This window comes from Pinus tabuliformis, chromosome 2_2 (assembly GCF_031772625.1).
Source record: "Pinus tabuliformis cultivar Carrire ecotype Pingquan chromosome 2_2, CPIR1, whole genome shotgun sequence".
In the NCBI taxonomy this organism is placed as follows: Eukaryota; Viridiplantae; Streptophyta; class Pinopsida; order Pinales; family Pinaceae; genus Pinus; species Pinus tabuliformis.
Window position 1 is genome coordinate 1,014,323,828 of NC_142300.1, and position 24,521 is coordinate 1,014,348,348.

General features: G+C 38.6%; 1 protein-coding gene across 2 annotated transcripts in view; it reads right to left on the reverse strand.

The window, feature by feature from the left end:
- Window positions 1-24,521, reverse strand: part of LOC149196812 (uncharacterized) — a 215,757-nt gene that overhangs the window by 167,427 nt on the left and 23,809 nt on the right. Inside the window, exon 2 of one of the 2 annotated variants that reach the window (XM_089405654.1) lies at window positions 1,885-2,598. The exons of the other annotated variant lie outside the window; for it this stretch is intronic. Coding sequence (XP_089261780.1) covers window positions 1,885-2,598 — 714 coding nt within the window. The remainder of the gene's footprint in view (window positions 1-1,884; window positions 2,599-24,521) is intronic. 2 annotated transcript variants of the gene reach the window in all.

Sequence of the window (24,521 nt, forward strand, 5' to 3'; positions counted from 1 at the left end):
TTCTACAACCCTTGGTAATTAAGACTTGTCTAACTACTTTCTTGGCAACTAGTGCATGTGTTTGTGATCTAAAAATTTCTATTTTTTAGAACTCTTGCTCTTATTGCTTGCATTTGTAAGAAACTAAGCAAAAGAAATTGAATAATCTCGTTTGTTCTACTCACTTTTCTTTCATTCATTAATTTCTTAAGCTATTCAATCATTCAAAAAAACAAATTTACTCAATTTTCTCAATTTTCGTCCATCCAGAGCATATTAGACCATATAGACTAATCAATTTTATTTCACTGCCCTTAGCTTTTCTGTCAAAAAACAGCTACCTTAACTTGCTGATTTTTACTTTTATTGTAGAAAGAGAATGTTACCTTACTTCCTCCCTGATTTGTGTGCACATAAAAACATTAAAAAAAAGACAAGAACAGCATTAAATTAGCATTTTCCCGGCATCTAAAACAGCCCTTACATCATGCAGTAAACTCTATTTTTGCACATTAATTAATGTTCTCCAGCATAGGTTTGCATTGGATAGCATGCCCATACATAGTGATAATTTTCAGCATTCTAGTTGATTTCCACTCACTGTCTGCTCATTAATTTCTTAAGCTATTCAATCATTCAAAAAAACAAATTTACTCAATTTTCTTGATTTTTGTCCATATACAGAGCATATTAGATCATATAGATTAGTCAACTTTATTTCACTGCCCTTAGCTTTTCTGTCAAAAAACAACTACCTTAACTTGCTGAGTTTTTACTTTTATTGCAGAAAGAGAATGTTACCTTACTTCCTCCTTGATTTGTGTGCACATAAAAATATTATAAAAAAGACAAGAACAGCATTAAATTAGCATTTTTCTGGCATCCAAAACAGCCGTTACATCATGCAGTAAACTCTATTTTTGCATAGTAATTAATGTTCTGCACACTGTCTGCTTAATGTAATTGCAGATTTTTATGCAAAACAGCACTCTTTTATTAGATTAAAGTATTATTAATCATTGTTTGATTTGTCATTGATCCCTTCGATCACTTAGAGATAACCCCTTGAAGTTATAATTTCAAAGTGTGAGGAAAGAAGCGAGGTAAAAGTGTTTATTTCTTATGATTATCAGGAATTCACTAACCTTTGCAAGACGGGAATTCCTGGATAACAACAAAATGAATATGCTCTGAATAATGAATGCAAAGTCAAAAGCAAGTAAATCAGCATAATAATATTACTGACAAAAAGAAAATAAGTAGAAAAATACAAGAACCGTTGACATTAAAATGGCAACATACTTGAAACATTTTATGCTGTGCAGCAAGTACCTCATTAAATATAAGAAAATCAACAGACAAGGAACAATGAGAGGTAGACTGGGCGTAATAGAAAATGACTGCAGCCCTTTATTAATAATAACTAGAAAAAGAGGAAGCCAATGAGAAAATGGGGACAATTCATGTATTGAAAATAATAAATTATCAAAACCATAGTGGCAAATAGTTCAATGCTTGGAGGAATTTAAAGGGGCATTACGAAACTATATATATCATCATTATAACTTCATTTCTAGCTAATTGGAAAAACTTGCTCACAAAAAAAAAATGAAAAGACATCTTCTTTTAAGAGAGAACCAATATCTAAAGAATAAGAGTACCAAAAAAGTTTCAAGGCCATTTAAAATGCATATGCCAAAACACCAAAAAAATAGGTTCACATGACATAGCTAGCCTATCCCATTAATTATGTATCCACAATCCAGCCAAGTGCAACTCATGTGCATCTGGGAAAATGGCTGCTTCCTAAGAAACTTGAGAAATATCTAGCAGTCAAATAGAGGAGGCTCATAGACAGTTAAAAAATATAGATACTTCAGGACCACACAAATTTTCCCTACATACCAGTTTGTGCAGCCAGGTCCACACCCGTTCCTACACTTGGGACAAACCCAAGCATTATGTTCCTGCATTTCCAACCTAATGTCTTCTCCATGTCTGTTCTTCAAGCACATACCACAGAACTTGTTAGGACAAGAACAACAGAAAACATGATCCTCTGGCGTCTTATGACAACAGGCATGGCAAGATTTCCCATTAATTGATTCATATGCATGGCAAGATAGTCCTGGATTACAATTTTTCTCAAAGGCAAGTTTGAAACTTTGGGAGGATGAGGTGCTGCTCAAAGGAGGGTACTCATTCTGTTCTTTGGCAGGATATTGCTGATTGGATTTAAACCTCTTATTGTCACCCAGGCCATTACATCCAGATGAAACATCATCACCAGAGGTAGCAGAGGGCAATTTAATGCTTCTTCCAACACTCTTTCTCAAATATGAAACCCCAGAAATTGTCACCAACTGCTCAGAACTTGATTGAGTCATTGGTGAAATGTGAGAAACAGGCCCAGATTCTTCAGGTCTCAATATAATATGATCTGCACTTCTACACCAGCCACGCCCTATTTTGCGGCGGGCAATTTCAAAAGAGGATTCCCCAGTGTTCATGAATATAAGATAATCATGCACATTGGTAAATCCAGCATTCCTAGCTTGATGCACTACAACTCCTGTTGTGATAAGACCTTGTGCCTTGCGACAAGGTCCACAGTTGCAGCTGTTCAGAAAATAAAATTGAGGAAGTCAAACAAAATTGATTAAATTGTTTATTTAAAAGATAGACTTTCAAACTGAATTAATAATTTGCAACGAACAAACTCAGGAATACAACGAATGCTAAATGAACCATAAATTTATAATGCCCACTATCTGTATAACCATCCTTAACCATATTAGAAGTAGAAATAGAGAGAATTCAACTTAGCCTTAATCTTCAAACTCACTCACCTTTCACATCAATCATGAAGTGTAAATTACCTTCCTATGTAAGATTATGGCTGAAGAAAACCACCTTTATCTTATCCACCAAACTTCAATATGAATTAGCTAACTCATCTAAGATCAAGAATAAATTGCCTTCCATGTGATATAAAATCCAGTAGTCTCCCTTCTTTGGTTTAAGATCCATTCACCCAAGTTCTAAATGAAAACATAAGAGCAATTTTCAAGGACAGAAGCACAAGTAATACATGATTTACTTCTCCCATTCTTTTAACATTTCTTACTATCTAATGTCATCTTCATTCTGCTAATTGTGGATGTACAGCCATAAGGAATTAACAGTGTTGCAAACATCATGATATTATCACAGACACTATAATATATATTGATGTGTGCAAGACGATGATAAGATCACCTTAAAAATTGTATTTTTTTCCACTAATGAAAATATCACAATAAATTTAAAAAAACAAGATTTTTTCAGAAAATATCACCAACACCACATATTGTCCCATTTTATAACCAAAAATTCTATTTTTTTAGCTCATTTTCAAAACCAAGCGAAGCAATTTGAGAACAATGGAGGTCACCACCATTTTTCTTTGACTTAAAGAACAGAAATAGAATGTTTTCATTTACCATCAACAAGTTTATTGTCTAGTGGGAACTGATTCTGATCAGCTGTTTCTGTATTTGCAGGTACATGTAACAACTTCAGCATAGCTTTTTTCTTGTTTCTTCAGAGTTTTGCTAGGGTTTGCAATGTCCATTGATTTTTCCTCTTCTTTTTGCTAGGGTTTGCAATGTTCAAACTTGATCTCCATTTTTTCCCATGTTTAATCATTGTTAACTGAAAATGCCAAAAGCTATGGACCCTGTGTAGTAATATGGTGAGCCTGCTGAAGAGAATAATCGATAAAAGTGCAAGGTGTGCACAAAGGAAATAACGATGGGGATCAGCAGATTGAAATACCATCTTCTACAAATTTTGAGGCATGGAGTGGGAATTTGTCTAGCTGCAGCCCCCGGAAATCATTCACTTTTCCAATAAATCACTTCAAGATATGGGTAAAAAGAGAGATGGGGTGGAAGCTATGAGAATCTTGCAGCGGGAGTTGCAAGATCCAGAGCAGTAAGACGTTCTCCTCTATCTCACTTTTCACAATGCCCTCAATGACCTCATATTTTTTTTGTTCTGAAAACCAAAGCTAGCACACAACCTGTAATGACCCATCTATAAATACAAAGAACGCAAGCATAATAGCAGGTATACAGGACATGCATATGATAGCTACATATGCATGTGTCGCATACACCGCACTAGTATTTTATACTAAATTAATTATAAGTGCTAAATATCATGACTCTTCTGGGGAAAGAAGTTCTACTCGTTCATCAACATCGCGTAATGTATGGTTAGATCAAGTGGAATATATATATATATATATATATACATATATATTATATGCTCCAGCATAATGATAAAAAGCATATTAATAGAATAAGAATAAAGGTTAAGTTATAATATAAATAATAATATAAAGTTCTAATATAAAAACAAATATGAATAAACTTCATATTAAAATAGATATAAATCAAACTTTATATTAAAACAAATATGAATAAACTTCATATTAAAATAGATATAAATCAAACTTTATATTAAATATAAATCAAACTTTATATTAAAATAAATATAAATAGAACTTATATTAAAAATAAATATAAATAGAACTGATATTAAAAACAAATATGACCATCACATTTAAATTAAAATAAAACCTAAACTTAAGATAAAAACACCTGTAAAGGTTGTGACTCACGTTCACAAAGGAGAGCTGTCACCACGATAGTAAACGGTGGAATCGCTGGTGAACCGCCAAGGAGAGCTTCATATAGAGGTAGACAGAGTTTTTAGCAGGGGGGGGGGGGGAACAAAAATCAGGAGAAAACCAGGAGAAAAACCAGGAGGACAAACCAGGTGGAAGAACCAACCATTGGAAGAGCTTTGAGTGTTCTGAGGTTCTCGGCACGGTGGAGAAGCTTACTGGATTGAGCAGCCAGGCTCTGCTCAGTCTGGCTGGGTGGAATTGGTCTCTCGGTAATTGGAGCAGAGTAGCCACAGACATCATCAACTACAGCAGTTCAGGTAGCAGTTTAGGTAAGTACTTGCTTTAAATTCTTTACTGTTTCTGTATTTCAATTTTTCGGTTCTTACACAACCTTCTATTAGGTCAGTGATTTAAATAAACAAGAAGCAAGCAGCAGACTGTTGGAAAAACAATAAAGGCAGCATCTTTAATTTAACATTTTCCATACATGACATTTACTTGTGATATTTAGTTCTTCTTTGATTATTATGCTTATGTTCTCACCATCAAATAAATGCTACAACAATAAAAGATCACATGAACACACGATATAAGCTCCAAGCCAGGGAAAAACCCCTCCAAGGGGAAAACCCAAAGGAACTTTCTCTTCTTATAGAATGAATTCAAAGCAGACTTCCAAGACCCAAAAACAAGACCCTCAGCTTTCTCCAACACACAAGATGACCAGCCAGATAACCTTGGAGATCTTCATGAGCAGCAATATAGGAAATTCACCACAGAAAGGGTCTCTTAGTCATCTCGGACCTGAGGTAACCCTAGGTCCCTTATATGACATATTTCCACCTTTGCATGCCCTTGATTCTCTTCTTACAGACCTTCACACTACCTCCAAACCACAGACCAATAGGCAAAGAAATGCTAGCTTCTTGTCTTGCAAAGGAGGTTGAATTTATGCCTTTATATAGCCTTTTCATGTGGCTTTTCAATATTACCGATGGCCAACTTTAACTGGCAACCAACTTGATCTTTCAGAATATCTAGATACTTTTAAAATAACTTTTTTTCTTTGATACATTTAACCACAAGGGTCTTTTTACAATGTAACAATGACCTTTGACTCATGACAAACCCTATAAGCATACAATGGATGCTTTAACCTATTGACCATTGACCGAAGCATGAAACCCATGCTTTATAAATAATTTTTCTTTTAAAATTTTCTTTCTTCTTTTGATCAATACGTTGAAATTACATCATTACATGAGTCAAATGATAATTATGAAGACCGAAACTAGTTACATTCTCCAACACAAACAAGTTGGTAGGCAGATGTTTTACATGAAATGGCATTCCTTCAATATTGATGTTGTAGAAATTTCTATTTTCCAACCCCGGTTTTCAGTTTCACCTTATTTATCCCATATAGTTAAATGTCCATTCCCATATCCATACATTTAACACTGAAAAAATAAATTTTTGCTGAAAACACAAATTCTGGAAATTTTACAGAATGCTGGAAAATGCAGAAATAAAATTCAGCAGTTACAAACAGCCATTAAAACACATTTAAACATAGAGATTTTTGGTCAAGGTGACCCTGGAAAAACCCTCAACTCTTGGGGAAACCCAGTTCGAGAGCTCTTCTTTTTCTGAAAATTGTCTTTTTATAGTGAGAAATATTCAGCAAAAAATCAGCAAGCAAATTTACAACTTATCTCTTTTCCCGTGCCTCACAGCAATCTGGAAATTACAGCAAACAGGACAGAAATAAATGTTGTACGGCCTCCTCGACTTTCGTGCCCACTTTCAGCATTAAATGTTGTTGTACGGTCAGCATTAAATGCGTTGTACGGCCAGCATTAAATGCACTGTACGGACTGCAATAAATGAGTTGTACGGTCCTCTTTTTGCGTGCAAAAAACCAGCAAACTGCTCCTCGATTTTTGTGCAAACCACTCCTCGAAAATCGTGCCAAAATCTGCCTTTCACTGTGTGCTGAATCAGCTGTACAAATCTGCTCAACTGTTGCCTTGGAATGTGTGCCAAGCTGCTGTCTCCTTCTCCTCCCTGCTCAGAAATCTCTCTTGCTCTCTTGCTCTCCTTCTCCCAATCTGCTCATGAAAGAAAAAAATGATGTTTTCCTCATTTTCCTCCTTTAATCTAACCCTAAGTGACTTTTGGGTGATCCCTAAATCCAATGGCTGAAATAGATTGAGATCTATGGCTGAAATTAAATGCTCATTTAAATCTCACTTTCTATTTTTTAATTCACCCCACTTTAATAAAGACCCACTTAGTCATTTATTTCCAAAGTCACTTTTCCTTTCTAATTTTTCATTGATTTTATAAAAGTCACTTTAAAATTAGACTTTAGTAACTTTATCACTTAAAGTCACTTTTAAATTAGATTTAACTTTATAAAAATTATAAATCACTTTAGGAGAAAAATTAAATTCTTTTGGACACTTTTCCCTAGGCCAAAAATCAAAGCCTTAGGGAACCACCTGTCTTCTGGTACCAAATTTCAACACTCCCTCTTACCGAGGAAGGTGTTCCTCACCACACCCATCTTGTTCCTGAAGTAGTCATGCTTGCCCCGTGGTAAGGCTTTGGTAAAAATATCTGCAACTTGCTCATCAGTGGGAATATACTCAAGCTTCACAACGCCCTTTTGAACACAGTCTCTGATGAAATGATATTTGATCCCGATATGCTTTGACCTGTCATGAAATACTGGATTCTCCGTGAGTTTAATGCAACTCTGATTATCACAGTAAATCACTGAAAGTCTCAACGGTTGACCAAATAAGCCAAACAACATCTTGCGAAGCCAGATGGCCTCACAACTAGCTAGACTGGCTGCCATATACTCTACTTCCGCTGAACTCAATGCTACTAACTGCTGCTTCCGGCTGAACCATGACACTACTGCCGAACCCAACCCAAAACAGCACCCTGAAGTGCTCTTCCTATCAGAAGCACAACCTGCCCAATCAGAATCAGTGTAACCTGCCAATCTCACTCCATCCCCCTGCCTGTAGTCCAGACCATAATCCACTGTCCCCTGCAAGTACTGCAAAATGTGTTTTGCAACCACCCAGTGAACCTTCCTAGGCTCACACATAAACTGACTCATCGTGTTGACTGCAAAACAAATATCTGGTCTAGTGTTGACCAAATACATCAAGGAACCAATCAACTGCCTGTACAATGTGGGATCCACCAACTCAGAATCCGAAGCATGAAGCTTCTTCCAGTTGGTGATCATCGGTGTCGACATGGGTCTACAATCCTCCATGTGGAATCTGCCAAGGATGTCCACAATATACTTCCCCTGCCCCAGGAAGAAATTCCCCTCCTCCTGCCACACCTCCAAACCCAAAAAGTAATGCATCAAGCCGATGTCCTTCATCTCAAACTTCGCCGCAAGATCTCTTGCAGTGCTCTATGAGTCTCTCTACACCTGTAATGACCAAGTCATCCACATACAGCACCAGAATGAGAGGCTCCTCACCTATCACAATAAAGTAAAGGTTCGGATCTGCCTCACTCTTTGTGAAACCCAACCCCTGCAAGTATGTATCTATCCTGGAGTACCAAGCTCTAGGAGCTTGCTTCAGGCCATAGACAGCCTTCTTCAGTCTGCACACATGGGACTCCTTCCCATGCACCTCAAAGCCCTGTGGCTGCTCAATGTACACCTCCTCCTGTATGAAGCCATTGAGAAATGCAGTCTTCACATCCATCTGGTGGATCTTCCAACCCATCTCTGTTGCTATCGATATAATGGAGCGGATCGAAGTATATCGAGCCACGGGAGCGAAGGTCTCCTCATAATCAACTCCTTCTACCTGGGAGAACCCTCTAGCCACAAACCTCGCTTTGAATTTCTCAATGCTGCCATCTGCAGCATGCTTTACCTTGTAAAGCCATCTGGAAGTAACCACGGATTTTCCCTCAGGCCTCAGCACCACCTCCCACACATCATTCTTCATGATAAAAGAATACTCCTCCTGCATGGCCTCTCTCCAGACCTGCTGGGTAGCTGCCTCCTCATAGCTAGAAGGCTCAGAGTCAAGGATGCTGGTAACCATTGCCATATAGCTACAAAACCTCTCAGGTGGTCTACTCTCTCTGACTGGCCTCTTCGGCTCTGCAACACATGTGGCATCTCTCAAGGTGTCCTGAAGCCACTTCGGCTTCCTCTTCCCTGAGTGCACTTCTCCCATAGGAGAATGAAACTCCTCCTCCCCATCATCATCAGGAGCCTGAACTCCTGACTGTCTGTCTGTTGTCCTCCTGCCTGCACCTGAACCTGTAGAAGCTGAGGTACCATGTGACTGTCCATCAGTGGACTCCCTAGTGAACTGCTCTGTGAACTACTCTGTATGCTGCCCGGAGCACCACCCCTCTAGCTCGGCGAGCCACTGCTCACTGACGGACCTGACATCCTCATAGATGTACCGCCAGATCCTCCTGATCCCTGCCCACTGGATCCCTGCGACTGACTCAATTGCTGCTAAGGGTCTCGCTGATCCAGATACTCTAACTCCTGTGATCTCCTAAAGGCCCTGTCCTCCTCGAACTTCACATCCCGCCTAACAACAACTCTCCTCTGTGCAGGAATGTAAATCCGAAAGGCCTTTGAGGTCTCACTGTAGCCCACAAAGATACCCTTCTCGCGGTGGGCTCTAGTTTGGTCCTCTTCTCCTTGGGTATGTAGGAATATGTAATGCATCCAAAGATACGAAGATGACCAATATCAGGCTTCTTCCCAGAGAAAGCCTCCTCCGAAATCATATGCCCCAAGGCACAATGCGGACTCTTGTTCTGCAAGTAAACAGCTGTGTTGCAGGCCTCTGCCGACAAGAACAATGGCAACCCCTAATCATGTAACATGGCTTTGGCAGCCCCTACGATGGATTTGTTCTTCCTCTCCGCAACCCCGTTCTGCTGGGGGTTGTAAGGAACAGTGAACTCCCTCCTAATGCCTGCCTCCGCACAATAGTCAACAAACTCTCCAAGGGTGTACTCTCCCCCATTGTCCAACCTCAGGGACTTGATCTTCCGACCTGTCTGTGTCTCCACAAGAGCTCTAAACTCATGAAACCGCTTGAAGACCTCACTCTTGGTCTTCAAGAAATAAATCCAGGTCCTCCTGGAGTGATCATCAATGAATAAAACATAGTACTCATATCCACTCAAGGAAACATGAGACATCCGACCGCTCACATCAGAATGAATCAAATCAAGTATCCCAGTCGCTCTGTTGTCACTGCTGGGAAAAGGGGATTTGGCAAACTTGCCCATCGCACATCCTCTGCAAGTATCAAAGTGATCAGTGCTGAAATCTGGCACACTTGTAGTGATCTCCCGCAAGGTCCTCAAGGCTCCATGATACATATGTCCCATCTTGCGGTGCCAAATCCCACACAGCTCAGAACTGCTAGTTCTGTTGTCGGTACTACTACTCAATGCCACAAGGGACTGGAATGCAAACTTGTACACCTTTGCATGGCGCACACCTATCACTCTAGCTGAATCAGCTGGAGTGCCCCTGGGATACATCAACACCTGTCCTCCCCTGAACAGTACCTCATATCCTCTGTCCTCCAAAGCTGAGACGGATATGAGGTTCTTCCTCATCCCTGGCACATAAAGAACGTCTGACACCTTCAAGGGAGGTTTGGACTCCCTTTGAAATGTCAATGTCCCCACCCTGACTGCTCTGACAACTCTGTCATCACCGAGTACTACCTCAATATCAGTGCCACTCTCTGAAAGCTCTGAGAAGTACTCCCGGACTCCTATCATGTGACGTGAAGCCCCACTGTCCACATACTAGATACCTGAAGATGCTCCGCTAATCGAGGGAAAAGCATGCTCCCTCTGAACCTGTGTGGCAGGTGATCTTGCACTAGGGGACTCATACGCAGTGAACCCAAACTCTCGGTCAAAACGAACTGCAAAGTCCTCAACCTCTGCTGAAGCTGCCACGTTCTGGTTCTTCCTCTTCTTCTTCTTCTTCTCCGGACACACAACTGCATAGTGTCCCATCTTTTGACAATTCCAACACTTCACCTTGGAATAGTCCTTATGTGTGTCACCCTGTTTATCTTTACCTTTGCCTTTGCCCCCACCATTGCTTGTGGAAGCCTGCTTCTTTCCTTTGCCTTTCTTGCCTCCTGCCGACAGTGCTACATCCTCATCCTGCTCAACTGGCTTGGCTGCCCCAAGCTGACCTTTCCTGATCTCTGTCTGAATGCAATCATCCCAAAACCTCTCCCATGTGGGAAGGGTCTCACGTGCACAAACCCCATCAGCAAAGTTCATCCATGAACAGGGGAGGCCATTCACTGCAATCTGCACCAACTTAGTGAGTTGAATGGCCTCTCCAATTGCTGGCAACTCATCTCTCACATTAATAATCTTTGTGAGATATCCAGCTGCACTATCATTACCCATCTTAATGTTCTTCAGCTTCTCCTTCAGAACCATTTTCCGGTTCTCATTGGTACTCTGGTAGAGATTGGACAATGTTGTCCACATCTCATGGGCATTTCTCTTTCCTCTCACATGAGGAATGCAATGGTCTTTGACTCCGTCTAGAATCAGCCTCTTACCCTTGTTGTTCTTTTTATTATACTCAGCCAACTGAGTAGCATCAGTAGGCACAACAACAGGGTTTTGTGTGGTATGCACCATGATATCCCAGACTTCTGCCTCCTCAAAGATACTCTGCATTCTCTCCTTCCAAACGCTGTAATTTGTATGCCCATCCAACCTATCCTCCACCCTCAATTCCAATGACACCCTGTTGTCCTAAAACTGAAAAATAGCACTGCTGTAGTAAAGATAAAACTGTTGTTTGTGAAAAATCAGCGCGCTGGAATTTTCTGAGTGAAAAATCAGCAGCTGTAATTTTTTCTCCTTAATGTCCCAAACTGCACTTTAGCACTCAACCTATGATACCATGTAGAAATTTCTGTTTTCCCACCCCGGTTTTCAGTTTCACCTTATTTCTCCCATATAGTTAAATGCCCATTCCCATATCCATACATTTAACACTGAAAAAATAAATTTTTGCTGAAAACACAAATTCTGGAAATTTTACAGAATGCTGGAAAATGCAGAAATAAAATTCAGCAGTTACAAACAGCCATTAAAACACATTTAAACACAGAGATTTTTGGTCAAGGTGACCCTGGAAAAACCCCCTACAACTCTTGGGGAAAACCAGTTCGAGAGCTCTTCTTTATTTCTGAAAATTGCCTTTTTACAGTGAGAAATATTCAGCAAAAAATCAGCAAGCAAATTTACAACTTATCTCTTTTCCCGTGCCTCACAGCAATCTGGAAATTACAGCAAACAGGACAGCAATAAATGTTGTACGGCCTCCTCGACTTTCGTGCCCACTTTCAGCATTAAATGTTGTTGTACGGCCAGCATTAAATGCGTTGTACGGACTGCAATAAATGCGTTGTACGGTCCTCTTTTTGCGTGCAGAAAAACCAGCAAACTGCTCCTCAATTTTTGTGCAAACAACTCCTCGAAAATCGTGCCAAAATCTGCCTTTCACTGTGTGTTGAATCAGCTGTACAAATCTGCTCAACTGCTGCCTTGGAATGTGTGCCAAGCTGCTGTCTCCTTTCCTCCCTGCTCGGAAATCTCTCTTGCTCTCTTGCTCTCCTTCTCCCAATCTGCTCATGAAAAAAAAAATGACATTTTCCTCCTTTTCCTCCTTTAATCTAACCCTAAATGACTTTTTGGTGATCCCTAAATCCAATGGCTGAAATAGATTGAGATCTATGGCTGAGATTAAATGCTCATTTAAATCTCACTTTCTATTTTTTAATTCACCCCACTTTAATAAAGACCCACTTAGTCATTTATTTCCAAAGTCACTTTTCCTTTCTAATTTTTCATTGACTTCATAAAAGTCACTTTAAAATTAGACTTTAGTAACTTTATTACTTAAAGTCACTTTTAAATTAGATTTAACTTTATAAAAATTATAAATCACTTTAGGAGAAAAATTATATTCTTTTGTACACTTTTCCCTAGGCCAAAGATCAAAGCCTTAGGGAACCACCTGTCCTCGGTACCAAATTTCAACAGATGTTGTTGGTATTGTACATGTAACAATTTCAACATAGCTTTTTTCTTGTTTCTTTAGAGTTTTGCTAGGGTTTGCAATGTCCATTGATTTTTCCTCTTCTTTTTGCTAGGGTTTGCAATGTTCAAACTTGATCTCCGTTTTTTCCCATGTTTAATCATTGTTAACTGAAAATGCCAAAAGCTATGGACCCTGTGTAGGAATATGGTGAGACTGCTGAAGAGAATAATCGATAAAAGTGCAAGATGTGCATGAAGGAAATAACGATGGGGATCAGCAAATTGAAATACCATCTTCTACAAATTTTGAGGCATGGAGTGGGAATGTCTAGCTGCAGCCCCGGAAATCATTCACTTTTCCAATAAATCACTTCAAGATATGGGTAAAAAGAGAGATGGGGCGGAAGCTATGAGAATCTTGCAGCAGGAGTTGCAAGATCCAGGGCAGTAAGAAGTTTTCCTCTATCTCACCTTTCACAATGCCCTCAATGACCTCATATTTTTTGTTTGTTCTGAAAACCAAAGCTGGCACACAACCTTCTATTAGGTCAGTGACTAAATTAAACAAGAAGCAAGCAGCAGACTGTTGGAAAAACAATAAAGGCAGCACCTTTAATTTAATATTTTCCATAAATGACATTTACTTGTGATATTTAGTTCTTCTTTGATTATTATGCTTATGTTCTCACCATCAAATAAATGCCACAACAATAAAAGATCACATGAACACACGATATAAGCTCCAAGCCAGGGAAAAACCCCTCCAAGGGGAAAACCCAAAGGAACTTTCTCTTCTTAGAATGAATTCAAAGCAGACTTCCAAGACCCAAAAACAAGACCCTCAGCTTTCTCCAACACACAAGATGACCAGCGAGATAACCTTAGAGATCTTCATGAGCAGCAATATAGGAAATTCACCACAGAAAGGGTCTCTTGGTCATCTCGGACCTGAGGTAACCTTAGGTCCCTTATATGACATATTTCCACCTTTGCATTCTCTTCTTACAGACCTTCACACTACCTCCAAACCGCAGACCAATAGGCAAAGAAATGCTAGCTTCTTATCTTGCAAAGGAGGTCGAATTTATGCCTTTCTATAGCTTTTTCATGTGGCTTTTCAATATTACCGATCGCCAACTTTAACTGGAAACCAACTTGATCTTCCAGAGTATCTAGATACTTCTTAAACAATGACCTTTGACTCATGACAAACCCTATAAGCATACAATGGATGCTTTGACCTATTGACCATTGACCCAAGCATGAAACCATTTTTCTTTTACAATTTTCTTTCTTCTTTTGATCAACACATTGAGATTACATCATTATATGAGTCAAATGATAATTATGAAGACCGAAACTAGTTACATTCTCCAACACAGACAAGTTGCTGGGCAGATGTTTTACATGAAATGGCATTCCTTCAATATTGATGTTGTTGCTCTTGTTGGCCCCTACCTATGACAACTTGAGATGGCCCATCCTTCAAAATGAAAAGTTTGATTGCACCAATAGATTGAAGGAACTTAAGGAATCATGGGAATTCACTAGACTTATTGTGATCTCAAATGGTTGAATGGATCAAAAGGATAGGACCCTTCTTAATTTCTTGGTCAACTGTCCTAAAAGAAATGTATATTATATCTACTGATGAATCCACACATGTTAAAGATGTACCATTATTATATGAGTTGTTGGATTGGTTCATCCAAGAGATAGGTCTGCAAAATGTTGTCCAAGGTATCTTGACTTTGTTTTTGATTCCTTGTGCTACATGTTGCATTGATTTGATATTTGAGGATATGGCCAAATTTGCTTATATTAAGGATATTGTTGAATTAGCTACAAGCATCATAAAATTTATAAATAATCATGCATTTGTGCTTAACTTGATGAGACAAATCACAAATAACAGACAATTGATGCATTTTGTAATCACATGTTTTCCCACTAGCTTCATATCTCTTCAATATATCTTGACTTATATGTGGAGGGTGAAGAAAATGTTTCTTTTAGATGAGTGTCACGCTTTATCATTTAGAACTAAGCATCCACAGAAGGACATCTACAAAGAGAGCCATTTGGTAAAGGTTCTTCACTTGGTTGATGGAGACAAGCAACAATGGACAACTTGTATGAGTCAATGGTTAGAGCCAAAGGATACATATGTGCCTATTATAAGGACAGGTCACAGGAGGGTTGAGGGATATGAGAAATCATTATTGACACTGTCACCCCTCAATTTCACCTTAGTCACACCTCATTTTCTTTGCCACATATGTGGCCAAAGCTTGTGCCTATCTTGATGAATCAAACCTTAAAGTAGAATAATCAAATCTGTCAAGACTCAATACTATGACTTGTATTGTTGTACCGTGATCAATCAAGAGTGTGACTATTGCATATCATGTATTTTACTAGACCATGCTTAAATGATCCATGTAAAGTGTTTTTATCTAGGTGGTTTCTCTAGACCCTTTGTGGTTTGTCATGGCCCATCCTATTAGTCTCCACTTCAAGATAGTCCCTCCTGTTATGGCTCCGCTAACTATCTCTTTTAGGTAATTTATGGCCAAGATAGGTATGCAAGGATCTTGGAGTGGATCTACTAGGATACATGACTTAGGGACCCCAGGGATTTTTCTTCACTTTACACTTACGTAAAAGTATTGCTCATATATTGTAAAGGTTGTTACACCTGTTACCTTCTAAGTTGTACCTAGTAGGATATGAAGACCCCATGGCCTATGTACAAAGGCACCTATCAAATTTTTGAAGATCAAAAATCCAACAGGTCATTTTTCCCCTTTTCTCTCTCTACTTTCTCTCTCTTCTGCCATGCAAATTTCGTACCCCATGAGGGAATTATAATAAATGAATGCTAGCATGATGAACTTATGTAAGAGACTTAGACAACTTGGGGCCTAGTTACTAAGGGACTCCACTCTAGAGTGTTTTCCTCACTTAGCTAGTTATTTTCGCTTTTTAGTGATAAATAACTAGTTGAGTCCCTTAGTAACAGCCCATGGTTTTAGAAACAACCCATGGTAGAAGCCCATGGTTTTAAAAACAACCCATGGTAATTGCCCATGGTATTTTAAAAAAAAAAAAGAAAAAACGAAAGGGATACAAAATCTCTTTAAGTGAAAGGTAAGTTTTACTTTTTAATTAAAAAGTTTGGTGAACATCATGACCTTGTCATATGAAAAGACGTGACCTTTATACTTATTAAGTGTGGTGACATCATAAAAGTTTATATTAAGTGTGACTTTTATATTAAGTGTGGTGACATTATAAAAATTTATAATATTAAAATAAAAATAAAAAATTAATATACAAAGTCCAAATTCAAAAGTCGGGAAGTGCCACATTCAAGTCAAAAGAGGTGAGATATATAGTATATATATTAATTTTATATAAATTTTATATATACTTAAAAGGATTATTAAATCAAAAAAAAGGGGGGGAAGATAAAAAAAGTTTAAAAAATGGAATTTCTTAGTAATGAACAAAAACAATTCCAAAGAGAGGTAAAACAAGAAATCACAATACTTAAGCGACAATATGCTGAATTTGTGGATATGCATCACAAAGAAATAATGAAAAAGGACGAAGAAAATTCCCGTCTCAAGGACCATGTCGAAAGATTACTTGCGCAAGTGAAGAAGACGAAGGTCACAAAGAAAGAACTCAAGAAGCACTTATCAGAACAAGAAGAGGAAACTTGGCGTTTAAAGAACCTTAATATAAATTTATTAGAACAAATCAAAGATCTAAAAGATGAAAATCTTAAAATTCAAAACACTAAAAATAAGGTTGATAAATCAGAAATCAAATAACTTTTACGACCGAAAAACCATAATCAAAGTCTACTCACTCAAATTAAGAAAGCATTAAAAGATAAGTTGGAACAATTCACTCAAGAAGAAGCATCGGAATCTCCAGTCGTAGCAGTCCAAGTTGAAAATAAGGGAACGAATATCAATCCAGTGAATATGACAACTCAAGAAGACAAGTCAGTTGGAGAAACGACACACTTAGATGTTGAAGTTCAAACAATGGACATCCCAAGTGAATGTTCCATAACCAATTCAACAACATCTTCACCAGAAGAAAATCTAAAAACTCCATATCGACATCTAAATCACGAGAGTAGACCAATCAACCATGCTACGTATCAGTACCATTCAGACCAGAAACAACAAATTGATGTTCCAGATAATAGTGATGTAACCTCAATCCAGTCTTAAGCTAACAAGTCGTTACAAAATTCCAGTGATCAGAATACTATACAAAAGATTAATCTGGGATGGTCTGATCCCTTCTCAGCGCAACAATTTTGTTTGTCACTAAGAAGATCATATCAACTTGTATCGACAAGGATGACTATTCCGAGACAGAAAGACTTTCGAAGCTGAAAAAGAGATCAAGCCTTTTTCATCGACAAGCTTTGAGGACAAAGCTCTTTGAGGAAGGAGGCAATGTAACGAATAAATAGACATGCCTCTTCAACCTAATTACTAGTTACAAATAATTAGACATGCCTCTTCAACCTAATTACTAATTACTAAATAATGTAAAATAATATAAATGATAAACTTAACTAATAATTATTAGTTAAGTTTATCATTTATATTATTTTACATTATTTAGTAATTAGTAATTAGGTTGAAGAGGCATGTCTAATTATTTGTAACTAGTAATTAGGTTGAAGAGGCATGTCTATTTATTCGTTACATTGCCTCCTTCCTCAAAGAGCTTTGTCCTCAAAGCTTGTCGATGAAAAAGGCTTTAAATTAGAACCATATGTTCCTAGAAAACTTGTGTTCCTCAGCCTCTTAGAACCATCTGAGACTAGAAAACTTGTCTAATGTTACAACAATATCCAAAACTAACACTCCTTAGCAAGGAAGGTGTTCCCTAGAGCTTTCATGAGTATATCTACAATTTGTTGCTCTATGCGAGCATGTTGTAATTGGATTGCTCCATGTTGTTGATGTTTGACTTATATTGTACCTCCTTTCTTCACATCTGTTAGCATCAGGTTTGCACCTTTCCCTAAAGGTCCAAAGGCTATTTTTATTAGTTCACTATGTAAAGTCATGGTTATGTAAAGGGCTTGTAAAATTTCTTGTGTAAATTTCTATATAAGCCTAGGGACATGTCTAATCAAGTCTTTTCAGCTAACCTTAAGCTTATCCTAAATTTTTCACATCGCAGTTAACGTATCACAAGCCTACAGCTGGTGCTACGAAAGCGCTCATCGAAAATTTAAAAAGTTAGGTTTTCGAGCTGCCAACCCCATCATTTCAACTTTTCAAGTGCTTAAGCATTTTTTTGACAAAGCCCTACCCTTTTCATCCATGATGTGACAGCTAGTTGCATTGTAAATACCAAGAAAGAAGTTTAAACTCAAACCCTAAATTACCCAGTTTACCCTAAAACAGTGATTTCCAGCAAACCCAAAAATCTGTTTACAGTGCACAGGAAAGCTTTAGAATTGTTTGCAGCATCCGCCCAGGAGAATTCAACACTGTAGAAGGATTTGCAGTGTTAGAGGCTTTGCAAGATGGGTCAATCAGGTCATGTGAAGCGGTTTGAGCCCGATGGGATGTATTTTGAAGTGTATACAAAGATGTTGGCTCTGTTCCAAAATGCAGGATGGGAACCAGTGTTCCAGTGCTTCAATGGTGCACAACCTGAGTTGGTGCCATGATTTCATCTATTCTTTTAATGGAAGCACAACAAGAATTAGAACCCTACAGTTTCCAGTCACCGAAGAATCCATTGCAGAGGCCACAGGTTTGCCAACTAAGCCTAGGGACATGTCTAATCAAGTCTTTTCACCTAACCTTAATCTTATCCTAAATTTTTCACAGCGCAATTAACGTATCGCAAGCCTACAGCTGGTGCTACGAAATGTTTTCGTAGCGCTCATCGAAAATTTAAAAAGTTAGGTTTTCAAGCTGCCAACCCCATCATTTCAACTTTTCAAGTGCTTAAGCATTTTTTTGACAAAGCCCTACCCTTTTCATCCATGATGTGACAGCTAGTTGCATTGTAAATACCAAGAAAGAAGTTTAAACTCAAACCCTAAATTACCCAGTTTACCCTTAAACAGTAATTTCCAGCAAACCCAAAAATCTGTTTACAGTGCACAGGAAAGCTTTATAATTGTTTGCAGCATCCCCCCAGGAGAATTCAAGATTGTAGAAGGATTCGCAGTGTTAGAGTCTTTGCAAGATGGGTCGATCAAGTCATGTGAAGCGGTTTGAGCCCGATGGGATGTATTTTGAAGTGTATCCAGAGATGTTGGCTCTGTTCAAAAATGCAGGATGGGAACCAGTGTTCCAGTGCTTCAATGGGCACAACCTGAGTTGGTGCCATGATTTCATCTATTCTTTTGATGGAAGCACAACAAGAATTAGAACCCTGCAGTTTCCAGTCACCGAAGAATCCATTGCAGAGGCCACAGGTTTGCCAACTGAGGGTGAGAGATGGTTTAAGAAACAAAGATTGCAGAATGTGGACTTGAATTTTTTCTTGAAGGAGGAATGTCAGAACCAAGGCCGGAATGCAGAAGTCCTCCAAAATATGTTGAAGCCCACATGGTCTAACACCCACAGGATTGTGCAACTTTTCTACACTGTGAAGGTAGCTATTTTAAAGCCTATTTGTATCACATGAGGTTTTTATGTCATTTAGCAGGTTTTAGTAAGATGAATTTGCCATATTTTCTTCACCAAAGTTTGCTAAAGATGTCCACCAAAGCAAGAACCAGACCTGAGCTGCAACCTCATGACATTTGTCATCACGGCCTGATTAAAATATTATATACTCATGAGCTAAACAAGCAGGTGGAGCAATTGAGACAGAGAAACATAAGACAGCCTGCACCTAGAAGACCAAGGAGAGACCAAACTAAAGTTTATGTACAAACCCTAGCTTAGGAAACAAAGGGAGAGTCTAGCCACCCTGTTGAAGAACATTTTGAAAACCCTATAAAGGAAACAGAGGTTAGGGTCTATGAAAGAAGGACAAGAAGACAGCAGAAACTAATGTTAGAAGAAGAGGAGGTAAAACAAGGAACTACACAAAGTGAAAAAGGCAAATAGAAAATGGAAACAGGGGAGGAAGAAGTTGGAACAGAGCCTAGGGTTTACTCCTAGAAAACCTCACAATCGCCTTATAAACAAACTAAGATTAGATTTAAAAGCAAAAATGAACCCTAAGTTGAAGGAGAAAGTGATTCTCGGTGAAGATGAAGACATTGTGCAATCTTTAAAAAGCAGAATGAAAGCGAAAAAACAAAGGAAAACGGAGCATGCTGACAGAAAAGGGAAGGAAACCCTAAAGGCTGGAAAAATCATACAGAAAGCTACCAAAAGGATGACAAGAAGCCAAGATAAGTTAGACCTCCTTGCTTAGGTTGCAGAAGCTATGGAGAAATGATTAGTTTACTTCATGGGGCAGAGAAATGTACAAAACCCTAATTTTGTTGAACAAACCCTAATTAGACCTCAACATTTTGACCTACTCCATTTTAATTTTTTTTTACAGTAAGTTATTTTCAATATGTTATGGTAATATGTCAAAAGGTTTTTGTGGCTGAGGGAGTGCAAAGAATATGAGTCAACATAAGGAAAAAGGGCCTTAAAGGGAGCAAGCAGTTACAAGGGCAGTTGCACAGTTTCAACATAGTTTACAAGTTCATGCACTAGTTTTGCTACCAAGAGGGAAGACGAGTTGTAGTTCCAGATATCAAGCCTACAAAGGAGTGAATAGTTCCAGATCCTACAATGCAGCTATGACTCGTCCTTGTTCCAGAAGAATAACAAGAGATACGCATAGCAGTTCCATAATATACTTTGACCAATGTTATGTGCTAGATAGAGATCCGAATAGCTAAGATGATAGGATTCTGATTATTTTTTGTTAATTAAACTTTCAAATATTGTAAATATTATGCAGTTATTGCTACCAGACTTTGTGGATCTTATCTTTATTGTATTTTTCCTATATATTACATGAGAAATGAGGGAAAAAAGTTGGTTTTTTATGAAAAGATAGCTATTGTCTGTGTGTTGAAAGCTTTATTAATCTACAATTTGCCAAGATCAGTGGATTTTGATTAGTGACACAAAGATTCATGTGATGGTATCTCTTAGTCTGTATTTTCTACATGTTTCAGTGTTTCCTTCTTTGTAATATCATTTGAATGCTCTATCTCATAGATTCAAATATTTGCACTCCTATCTTCTAAAGCTACTTTAGGATTCATTTCATATGCCCTACTGTAGTGGATTGTTTTTTCTATTTTCCTCTTTCAGCAACAACAATGATTTAAATGTCTTGGATGTGCCATCTACCTTGCTTTTGGTAATCTTGATCAAACGGCCAGTACCTGGGTAAGTTGCCATAAACCCTAGCTTGTTAACTCCATTGCCCAATGGACTATCTCCCTCATGCCCAACCAAACCCTACATCAACACAACTCAACTAAAGATCTAGCCACTGTGTGAATGTATAGTCAATTGCTAAATTTAGTGATTAGGCTGTCAGAGAGAGCCCTCTCTGGATTGAAGGGGCTAGCCTTCAATCTGTAAGTTGGTTTGAATGGTTACCTTAGGAATTTCTCTCCCACAGCCAAGAGGACATTTTTGAGTGATAACAACATCTAAACTGATCTGACTCCCTATCACTGAAAATCATTGTGAAGAATGCAATCTGGCAAACATTGTCCATCATACCACTGGGCATACTCTGATTCACTTGCCACGCATTGTAGTTGAACCATCCTGCACTACACATACTACTGTTGCCCCTGTGCTACCATTACATTGCTTCTATCATTGCACTGCCACGACAGCTACTGTAATAGTCAAGGGTCTAGGGTTTGGCAGTGATCAATAAGAAGCTTCAATAAGAGAAACTTACCAAAGGGTTTTCCTCTCTAAGAGAGAGAGGTTGTGGCCCTGGCAGAGAGCCAACATCTATGTTCTTGTCTTTATGTTTTTGGTAGCAGTTTGATGAAACACACAAACTAATAATAAGAAGAAGATCAAGCTAAGATAATGGTACAAGTGCTTCACAAATTGTTATCAAGCCAAAGAAGAATCACACTACACCTAATTGCCCTAGATTCTTCAACACCTCGGATCTTGCCCGACCCAATACACTGGAGACTCATAATCCTCCTAGATCTAGTGCCGCTATATCTCCTTTCGAGTCTTGTCCTTAGCTGGGATCCTTCTTCGCTTTCCAACTCGCACTAGTCCTCCGACAATTGGAAGTCAATTTGTTGCCCAATTCTGCATTCTGGCTAACTCGCAAAACCTCTATTGGCAATCTCGTTTGGCCATCTCTAGAAAGTTGCAAAAATTTGTGATACTCAAATAAGCTGGAGGGTAGTGCTGGAAATATCCTTCTCTTTCCTACTCGGTCTTCCTTTTGTTGCTCTCAACTCCCTCTGGAATGTACATATATGTTCTCACTTGCCTTCGAAAGTCCTTCTCCGGCACTCGCACTGCCTATTGCTACTCCACTGAGAAACTCGCTCTTCCTTCCGGAAGTCCTCCAAATTTTGGCACACGTACTACTGCTCCTGAAGCACGCATTGGTTGTTGGAAAGACTGTTACGGCCTTCTGCTATTGGAAATTACAAATATCCTCCTGGAAACTGGAAACCCTTTGAGAGATAAACTGGAAATCTCCTCTGTGTTTTTCTCTTCCTACCCTATGCAGATCTGCAACTATTACCCTTGCTACAAATCTTCTGCACCCATATCTACTTTGCGAATCCACTGAGCTACTCACCGAAACTGTTTTTGGCAACCACACTGCCTGCAAACTCTGCTTCCGAGGCTACTTGAACTTTTCCTCCAAACTAGATCTGGAAATCAAATTTCCTACATTTGCAATTTGCACCCTTGGCTTGGCCTACATAGATCTGGAAACTGGTGCTTCAGATCTCCCTCAAAAACTACACAAACTGCTTCCTTTGCTTTTGAGCCTCTGATTTGATCAATAATGCTATGATACAATGTGAAATTCCCTTAAATGCACCAACTGAATATTTCACTGATGCATTTTTCACAAATAAAGTACGTTGCAGAAGTAAAATCACTAACTGAGAAATAGAAACACACCCACAAAATCAACACAATTATTTTGGAATAAAAAGTCCCCAAAAACACCCTGAAGGGAAAACTGGTGTAGCAGATGAGGCTTTATATATTATTATGTAGCAAACTGGAGAATTGCAACTGTTGGCCCTTTGGCTTAGCTACAATAATTTTATCTCACTGGAAAAATAATGGAAGAACCCTTCTCCTTTTCAACAGATCAAACTGGCCTCTCCTTGGCCACTCGCTCTATCCTTAGCACTAGCACCATTGGCAAAAATGTGCACTGCAGCCACTCAGACTTTCACACAACCCCGGAAATACCACTTGCCAAGTCATCTTGCTTGTCTATGCCTCTGGAATAGATTTGCTAGGTCTCTCGGAACTTGATTCGGGCACTAACTACTAAATCGGTCCCTCTCCCAGCAACTCACACTAGCAAATTGGGCAACTCGCACTACAGAATTCGACCTCCCTGCTGAATAATGCGGCCTCCCTTCCCTAACACTATAAACTGGAAAACCACTTGAGAATTCTCCTGTTGCAACCCCTACTATTCTCTAGCTCGAATTCTTCCCTTGTAAAAATTCCTTGTAGATTCAAATTGCTTATGTAATTTGCTAAAACAAAAGACTTGAATCTACTCTACTCATCAGCGGAAACAATTAATCGATCGAGAAATCACAACATAAACATGAGACAAGATTCAATCACATATGCTCAGAGGTTTATCTAAGGGGAAAATTTGTTGATCAAAATCCCCTCCTAATAGTATATTGCATTAGATCAAAAAAATAGAGAAGAAAATACAGTGCTTGTTCAACCTAAACAATCCCTGCACAAGTACAATCTATCTCACTGCTTGAGAAGCCAACTCTGGCCAATACTTTGCCAATTTTGTTGCCTACCAAGCTCCTATTTCCTTGCATTGTTTCCTTGGGAATTAACCCCCTGTTAATTAGAGAAATTCCCAATTAGAATTGTGTAATCCCTGTAGGCCCTTCTCTTACTACATGCACCACTTGTACAACTCAGAAAATTATACAACTGATAGTACAATGCCCTTGAACTTCAATCTCAACTCAGTAACTCGAATTTCATACATGCATAAGTTAATTATGGTTGATTTATCAGTTAACTGGTTGAACACTGAAGTTGCACCCCACTGCTAGACCTCCTACTAGTTCCTTCAATAGTTGGAACTAGTTTAACTAATTTTAACTCAATTTCACTGAATTAAATTATTACAACTCAAATTAAACTCAACCTACGCTCATAAAATTTAGGAACCACTCTACATGACTCAAGTTAGGCCCTCAACTCGAATTAGCTGAGCCAACTAAGTGAAACTAACTTAGTTAACTCATTCTTGTTGTCTTGTGATGTGGAATTACAATTTTCTCCTAATTTAATTCAAGGGAAAATTAAATCAAGATTTTCTTGTTGCCATTTTCAACACTCCCTCTCAACAAGAAAGGGATTCACATCTACCCTGATCCAGCACCTTTGGAATGTATTGCATGCAACACTTCTCATTGTTGTTGTTGCTATTGCAACATCTACAACTGAAGAGCATAAAAAAAAATCATTGAATCAATCTGCAACTGTCCACTGGGAAACTTCTATTG